The sequence below is a fragment of the Malus sylvestris genome, chromosome 1, assembly GCF_916048215.2.
Source record: "Malus sylvestris chromosome 1, drMalSylv7.2, whole genome shotgun sequence".
NCBI lineage: Eukaryota > Viridiplantae > Streptophyta > Magnoliopsida > Rosales > Rosaceae > Malus > Malus sylvestris.
The window spans coordinates 5,462,745-5,471,753 of record NC_062260.1 but is presented as its reverse complement, the minus strand read 5'-3'; the positions used below and the strand labels follow the sequence as shown (position 1 = coordinate 5,471,753).

General features: G+C 41.2%; 1 protein-coding gene across 1 annotated transcript; it reads right to left on the bottom strand.

The window, feature by feature from the left end:
• Positions 1-250: 250 nt before the first annotated feature.
• On the bottom strand, positions 251-8,808 carry LOC126630342 (probable inactive receptor kinase At5g10020). Its single transcript, XM_050300470.1, has 3 exons — positions 7,631-8,808; positions 5,667-7,334; positions 251-1,107 (listed from the first exon to the last, which is right to left on the bottom strand). The coding sequence occupies exons 1-3, from the start codon at positions 8,574-8,576 to the stop codon at positions 530-532; spliced, it is 3,192 nt and encodes a 1,063-aa protein (XP_050156427.1). The 5' UTR covers positions 8,577-8,808; the 3' UTR covers positions 251-529.
• Between the last annotated feature and the right edge of the window lie 201 nt (positions 8,809-9,009).

The following is a 9,009-nucleotide window of genomic DNA, read 5'->3' as shown; positions in this document are numbered from 1 at the left end:
CAACCGTAATCACTTAGTACAGAAGTCAACATTGCATTTCACCATTACTTCACATCCATATATTAGCCTGATCGAGCTAGGTTACGAATTAGCACGCCCGCATCAACAGTCAACCACAAAAGAACATAATTAGCTTAATAGTTACCCAACCTGTGCACCAAGTAGACTCTGTAATTTTTAGGTCCAACAATAACAAAACCAAAAGTTAATAGAGGAATTGGAAAAAATGAGAAGAAAGAGTGAAAGGGAATATGACAACACATAAGAATTTGTCAATTAAATATCAAAATCAAAACACGATCAAGTGATAAATGGATAGGTTAAATATTCCTTTACAAGAAAAATTTCACAGGAAAAAATGTGACAATTAATAATAGCCCAAAGTCAAAAGGCTAGAAACCAATTAAGGAGGAAAAAATAATAATAATAAGGGGTGAAAAAATAAAAATAAAAATAAAAAACCAAAAAACAAAAGGGGTCAAGGAACAAATAAAAAAAAAGCTAATTCCAAGACGCATGTACAAAAACTTCAACTGGATATAGAATTGACATCCTCAAAGACTTGTCTGATGTTAGGCCTCTCATTTACAGGTAGAATACACCTGAGCGATATTGCTAGCAATTCATCCATTGCTTTCGAGGGTTCTTCCCCACCAGCAATGTCTCTGTCAATGCAATCCATTCCTCGTCCTTCTCGATCACACAGCCGAACCCAGTCTGTGAGGTCAACCGCCCCCGACTGTCCCGATATAATGTCTCCTGCACTTCTTCTGGTTAACAATTCCATCAAAATCACCCCAAAAGCATACACATCAGCTTTGAAAGAAGGGACTGGTTTGGTTGCGGTGACAAGCTCTGGAGCACGGTATCCAAGTGCTCCCATAGTTAAAATCTGTTCGGCGATACCAGCAGGTGTCATCAGACGGTGAAGACTATAATCAGTTAGGTGAGCACTGTAATCAGGACCTGCCAGGAGCACATTACTTGGCTTTAGGTTCCCGTGGGGCAGGCCTCTATCATGTAGGTAAAGCAAACACTGAGCGACCTCCACAGCAACCTTTAGCCTCTGCTTGAACGATAATCGAGAGTACCTTCGAGGTGTGGTCTCTGCATAATACAGATGCATACTTGGAAAATAAGCGAAAAATTAAAATCAAGATTTAAGACATTAATATCTATGAAACCCTGAATACTGGCACAACATAGAAAATAACAACTGCTGCTTGCCAACATTTAGACACGCTCAGACAATTCGGAACAAAGGAAACAAGCTTTATCCAGAAGTCCACTCTCGTGAACATCAATCTGAGACAGAACAAGTGGAATCTAAAATAAAGGGCAGCATGACACACTAAACTTGTCTTCAAAAGCCTCAGTTCATTAAAAAGATTCTTGTTCCTTTTAATGTACGTATAATTTTAATTTTAATGTGCGTATATTATCATTTTAATGTACGTATTATTATCTTTCCATTTCCAAATAAATATACAAGAAATCAATTAACAATCAAGCCACCCAAGCACTTCAAAAGTTGAAAACAGATGACAATTATAAAACTCTCATGTTGAAACAAATTTCAGAAACCACCCCACCGATCTTATATCCGGAGCGGCAAAATCATAAGCACACTTATAATACCAATTTCCTTTTTTTTTTCACTTCCCAAAATGTACACCATTGACCAGTCCTATGACTCCTATCTGTTCCTCTTACGCTCACAGTTTGTATCAAGTTCAAGAGACTTATGATGTATCCTATTAGACTCAAAAAGTAAATTCCCAGAGTTGTTCATGCCTGACGGTAAAGGTATTCAGATGGGTCAGTTGTGGTTGCTATACGTTTCGGCAAGTACCTTTCACTGCCAACTAACGAAATATCAATGACTTGTTTGATAACGTTTGAACCATAGAGTGAAAGGGGATTGGGAATGCTAACCTTCTAATTTATTAACTCTTTCTCTTCGTTCAATACCATTCAGAGATGTGAATGTTTCAGAGACTACAAGCCTAATATTTAAAGTAAGCACAAGCTAAAATCTCTTATAAGCGTCAATCTAAGTCTGTCTGACACATGCCTTCATGTTTGAATCTTCATTTACATCCACAACAACAACAACAAAGCCTTTTCCCACTAAGTGGGGTCGGCTATATGAATTCTAGAACACCATTGCGCTCGGTTCTGTGATATGTCCTCCGTTAGATCCAAGTACTCTAAATCTTTTCTTAGGGTCTCTTCCAAAGTTTTCCTAGGTCTTCCTCTACCCCTTCGGCCCTGAACCTCTGTCCCGTAGTCACATCTTCGAACCGAAGCATCAGTAGGCCTTCTTTGCACATGTCCAAACCACCATAACCGGTTTTCTCTAATCTTTCCTTCAATTTTGGCTACTCCTACTTTACCTCGGATATCCTCATTTCTAATCTTATCATTTCTCGTGTGCCCACACATCCAACGAAGCATCCTCATCTCCGCTACACCCATTTTATGTACGTGTTGATGCTTCACCGCCCAACATTTTATGTCATACAGCATCGCCGGCCTTATTGTCGTCCTATAAAATTTTCCCTTGAGCTTCAGTGGCATACGGCGGTCACACAACACGCCGGATGCACTCTTCCACTTCATCCATCCAGCTTGTATTCTATGGTTGAGGTCTCCATCTAATTCTCCGCTCTTTTGCAAGATAGATCCTAGGTAGCGAAAGCGGTCGCTCTTTGGTATTTCCTGATCTCCTATCCTCACTCCTAACTCATTTTGGCCTTCATTTGCACTGAACTTGCACTCCATATATTCTGTCTTTGATGACGAAGATCTTTAGATTCCAACACTTCTCTCCAAAGGTTAAGCTTCGCATTTACCCGTTCCTGGATTTCACCTATCAACACTATATCGTCTGCGAAAAGCATACATCAAGGAATATCATCTTGAATATGTCATGTTAACTCATCCATTACCAATGCAAAAAGGTAAGGACTTAAGGATGAACCCTACAATTATAGGGAAGCTTTCGGTTTGTCCTTCATGAGTTCTTACGGCAGTCTTTGCTCCATCATACATATCCTTTATAGCTTGGATATATGCTACTCGTACTCCTTTCTTCTCTAAAATCCTCCAAAGAATGTCTCTTGGGACCCTATCATACACTTTTTCCAAATCTATAAAGACCATGTGTAAATCCTTTTTCCCATCTCTATATCTTTCCATCAATCTTCGTAAGAGATAGATTGCCTCCATGGTTGAGCACCCTGGCATGAACCCGAATTGGTTGTTCGAAACCCGTGTCTCTTGCCTCAATCTATGCTCAATGACTCTCTCCCAGAGCTTCATTGTATGACTCATTAGCTTAATACCCCTATAGTTCATGCAATTTTGTACGTCGCCCTTATTCTTGTAGATAGGCACCAAAATGCTCTTTCGCCACTCATTGACATCCCAAAATAAAAATTCACAAAAGCTTTCTATAATAGATAATAGTATTTAGTGTGGTCTTTTTGTAACAATGCATAAATTGAATTGTTTCTGATTGGTCCTTCAGTATAAAGAACGTTCAACAGTTGAAGGCAATATCGAATAAATAGCAGCCAGATGAAAAGGTCTAAATCACAAAGTAAGGAAAAACAATCATCTCGTCAGATTCATAACGGTTATCCTCATAACATCATTTTAACTTCGTAGTCCAATTACTCCTATGAAGTCAAACCAAAAGGGGATGGGCTCACGAGGAAGATTTTCCTCTAAAACCCTTTCCAAAATTAGGTACCACGTTGAATTTGAAAATGAGATTTACTAGGGATAAAAATAAAGAGCTCCGTCCAGCCATATGGGGAGAAGGTGAACAATCAGTCGGAGCTCTGATTGCTTACCTTGTCTGTCACCTCTTTCAGCAGACCCCCTAGCTCGGCGACTTGGGGGACTCCTACTACATGGTTTGTATCGCGCTTGACCAAGCCTGAAACTACAAGTAAGCTTCAAGTGAAATTGATACATTACCTTGTGCATCTCCACCAGTTAAAGATACCACCCCTGGATGGAGGAAGAGTACTTCCAGAGAAGATGTCACATCTACCTATGAGACAGATAAGGCAAGTCAAGACGACACCACACTCCGATACTTAGAAGTTTCGTGATTACGAGATCATTCTCCTACAATATTTCCTAATGTCATTTGTACTAAATCATTCACTTGTACTCACTAAAGGAGAGCTTGAACCTATGTACTTGTGTAAACCCTTCACAATTAATGAGAACTCTTCTATTCCGTGGACGTAGCCAATCTGGGTGAACCACGTACATCTTGTGTTTGCTTTCCTATCTCTATCCATTTATATACTTATCCACGCTAATGACCGGAGCAATCTAGCGAAGATCACAAAAAGCGACCGTTTTCGCTACCTAGGATCTATCTTGCAAGAGAACGGAGAATTAGATGGAGATCTCAACCATAGAATACGAGCTGGATGGATGAAGTGTAAGAATGCATCCGGCGTGTTGTGTGACCGTCGTAGGCCACTGAAGCTCAAGGGAAAATTTTATAGGACGGCAATAAGGCCAGCGATGTTGTATGACACAGAATGTTGGACGGTGAAGCATCAACACGTACACAAAATGGGTGTAGCGGAGATGAGGATGCTTCGTGGGATGTGTGGGCACACGAGAAAGGATAAGATTGGGACTGAGGATATCCGAGGTAAAGTAGGAGTAGCCGAAATTGTAGGAAAGATGAGAGAAAATCGGCTCCGGTGATTTGGACATGTGCAAAGAAGGCCGAATGACGCCCCGGTTCGAAGATGTGACTACGGGACAGAGGTTCAGGGCCGAAGGGGTAGAGGAAGACCTAGGAAAACTTTGGAAGAGACTCTAAGAAAAGACTTAGAGTACTTGGATCTAACGGAGGACATGACACAAAACCGAGCGCAATGGCGTTCTAGGATTCATATAGCCGACCCCACTTAGTGGGAAAAGGCTTTGTTGTTGTTGTTGTTGTTGTTGTTGTCCAGCCATAGCAGTTCTAAACGGCCTAGAAGTTATCGAAATCTATCCCCCTAAAAGATTTCTGACATGTTTTTCAATTTCCTTGACTCTATGCCAACAAAAAGTTACACTACAACCGTTTAAGAACCTCTTAGCATAAATGTCTACACCTCAACCTTTTACTTTGAGATGCTAGTCTAAAAATCAAATGGAACTGATGATGACTGATAGAGAGCACTATAATTAAATGAACCAACGGGCAGCAACTGAAAATATTCCCACTTACCATGTTCATAACAAGGAAGGAGAGTAGCATCACCCACAAGTAGGTGACAGAGCATAGCTCACACCCACGTATTCAGCTTACCACTCATTTGACTACAACAATTGAACTATTTACTTCATTTAGTGCATTTTAAAGTAAAACACCATAAAATGTAATGGGTTGAAGAGTAAATAATTTATCGTGAATTTCCTATAGATTTAAAGTAAAATTATTACAGCCAACTTGTATTGATTATGCTTCTGCAACAATTTTAATCCTTCTATAGCTAAACCAGCCAAAATAATGGGTTGACAGGGTAACCAGTTTTATTTTATTAAGAAAAAAGGTTTATAGAGCCCAATCCATCCAAAAATTTAACAGGAGTAGTTAGTTTTGTTTTATATGTTCAAGAAAAGGTTTATAGAGCTCTTACCGTACAGATGTAGGGCCAAGCTGTCTCCCTGGATATAATCTGCCAAAAGAAGCCTCTCTTGTTCCCTGGGCCCCCAGTAGTACGCTCGTAATGGAACAATGTTATCATGCCTTATAGAGCCAATTCTTTTAACTTCCTTGGCAAAATCTTTCTTGTGTTTGACAAGTCCCACTCGTAACCACTTCACAGTCAACATATGTCCACTATCTAGAGTAGCTTTGTAAAGAGTTCCGTGGCTGCTTCTGCCTAGAACTTCTGCAGGAGCTCGAGATAATTGTTCAGCAGTAAACTGCAAAGAAGAATCCAGGAAGAATAGTTCACCAGCCAACCGATCTGGTGAGTATACATCCAATATCACAGGTTGTTCACGTGTCTCCATAAAACGAGGTGAAGGAGAGAGAGGAGAACCCGGGGAGGACTTCCTTCCTGATGTTGTAGGATAATTATCTAGAAGATTTGTAGGTGCAGAACTAGTTGCTGTTTGCCCAGGTAAAGCATGCTCACCAATTTCAGTTACAAACTCCGTCTGCCCTGATAATGACTTTGATTGTGAAGTTAGCAAGTGATCATTTGAAAAACTCAATGAACTTGGTGGAGGCTGAACATTTGTATGAAAATTGAAAAGTGAAGGCCGTGTAAATCTTCCTATCTTAACATCTCTCCCTGTATCTTGGCCACCAAACCCACTTCTTCCACTAAATTCTTTGATATGTGTTTGGTGATAAGCCAAAAAAGCAAAGATTATCATCAAGGCAACTCCAACTGAAGCAACAATGATTGCTACTCTGATATGACCTTTTGAACTATGATTTTTCCCTTGATCCGAAATACGACCCGGAACTGAAGTTGTTGCCTGACCATTCTCTTGTAAGTTTAGCATGTCATTTCCAGGACGAAATGAACTTGTAGGGAAGTGTTTTAAATTTTGGGGAACAGAACCGGATAGATCATTATTGGAAACATTAAATACACTTAGGCTGGATGGAAGCTTCTGAGGAATTCCACCTTCGAATTTGTTGTCTGATAAATCAAGGTACTCCAATTTACTAAGTTTGCTCAGTTCACTCGGCAGCTCTCCTGAAAAGCCATTCTTTGCAAGGTTTAGCAATTTGAGTTCCACCATGTTACCTATGTCTCGAGGCAAGCCGCCAGATAAAGTATTATGGGAGAGATCGAGACTCTCAATCGGCAAATCTGGAGGTAGAGATAACAATTCCTTTACATGTGCACCTTCAAGAGGAATTGGCCCAATTAAATGATTCCCTGAAAGATTCAGTCTCTTTAGGGTCGTTGAAGAGAGGAAACTTCCAGGAATGGACCCACTGAAATCATTTAGGCTCAAGTCAACTGTCGAGAGTCTAGGACAGGCCTTCAAGATTGAAGGTAAAGGACCAACTAATAAATTATCTCTTAGACTAAGCGTACTTAATTTCTCAAACTGTGATGTCAACTGTCGAAAGCTTCCATAAAACTTATTTGAACTCAAATCAAGCACTTCTAAAGCAGCCCCCAAATCCTGCACAATGGATATGTTACCTGAGATCTTATTTCCACTGAGATCCACCACTACACAACTCCTCATATCCACATTCTGCAATGTGCCAGACAAACCATTTGACGAAAGATTCAAGACTTTCAAAGTTGTAGAGTTAATTCCATGAATGGAACCTGTACACATAAATGGTGATAAATCAGAATGCAATGTTAAGTTCCAAAGGTTTCCGATTTCTTTGAAAACATACAAATATTGACAACAATAAACAGTCGAAATATACAGGATTAAAAACGGTGAGGCCATGGTTAGCAAAATGAGTGGTGGATAAGGTATACTTCAGATCTCTACTACGTTTAATGCATATGATGTTTTAGTGTTCATGAAAAACGTGAAAAAATTTACAGTTTGATGATTGAACTCAATCGATAGCACGACAGGACAAGATGGTGAATGAAGTTCAAGTCCATACCTGTCAAAGCATTGCCACTAAGATCCAATTCCTCCACTGTCATGGAACTCTCAAACAACTCCTCCGGTATTTCCCCAAACAACTGATTACTCCCGAGCCTCAAAACCCGCAAATTCGGCAACAACCCAAATGAAGGGAGCTTCCCTGTGATCTGGTTACCACCTAAATCCAAAACTTGCAAGTTCCTAAACAACCCAATTGAATCAGACTTAAAAAACCCACCAGCAAGCTTATTGTAGCTCAAGTTCAAGTACCGCACTGTGTTGGATAAGCTCGAAACATTCTCCGAAGCAAGCGAAAGCCCTCCGAAAAACTCGTTCCTGCTCAAGTCAACGTATTCCACATTGTGCAATCGCGAGAACAAATCAGCAATGTCGCCCCACAGCTGATTGGAATGCAAATCCAACACTTTGAGCTGATTGAGATTCCACAACCGATCCGGAAACCCGCCTTTGAAGTGATTGGCAGACAGGTTGAGATAATTCAAGCCCCACAAGTCGTATATCCGGGCCGGGATCGGGCCGTAGAAGCGGTTCCCAGATAGATCCAGGTGCTGGAGAGATGACATTGTGCCGAGAATCGGCGGGACCCGACCCGTGAAGTCGTTGTTAGAAAGGGTGAGGTTTTGCAATGCAGTGAGTCCAGTGAGAGTGTTGAACTTGAGCTCGCCGCCGAGGGCAAGATGGTCGAGAGCTAAGGCAACGACATTGCCGGTGGTGTCGCAGAAAACGCCAGTCCAGGGAGGGCAAGAGTGAGTGTTGGAGAGGGAGCTAAGGGTCCATGAGTCAAGGACTTTCCGGAGCGGGTCGGTTTGGATCCCTTTCTTGAATTCGTAAAGGGATCGGAGCTCCGAGTCGGAGGCGGAGGAAGCGGAGAGGATTACAAGGGAGAAGAAGTAGAGAGAGAGAGTGAGATTGTTCATTGTAGCCAGAAAAACCTTAATCATTCATTGGACAAAGCTTAAGACTTGAAGACTGGGCGAGAGAGAGAGAGAGAGAGAAATGGGGGAGATTTCAAAACCCTAGATTGAGATTTGAGAGGAAAATTAAGACAGGAGGAGAGAGAGAAGGAGGAGAGAGAGGAGGGTGTACTGCGTAGGGTTTTTTTTTTTTTAATTATTTGGTTTTCTAGGGTTGAGAGGAAAATTCCGTTAAACATGGCGGTTTGGCAGGTGGAGAGTGGTGGTTGGTGAGGGTGAGTGACTACAGTCTGTAAAGGGGGAACAAGGCTACTTAGGGTCAAAAAGACTAAAACATCCTTCAGTAATAAAGAGTGAGCAGACCCATATGCCCCTACTCACCTCACATGCTTTTTCCACTCCGTTAGCCAGACGACAACCATAAAACACTCCGGACGTGAGTTGTGTTACATGTGTGACC

Coding starts and splice junctions, on each gene's coding strand:
- LOC126630342 (XM_050300470.1), bottom strand. CDS start 8,576: ATGATTAAGGTTTTTCTGGCTACAATGAACAATCTCACTCTCTCTCTC. Junction 7,335..7,630: donor TAGTGGCAATGCTTTGACAG/GTATGGACTTGA, acceptor TTATGTGTACAG/GTTCCATTCATGGAATTAAC. Junction 1,108..5,666: donor CTTGGCCCTACATCTGTACG/GTAAGAGCTCTA, acceptor TGTATTATGCAG/AGACCACACCTCGAAGGTAC.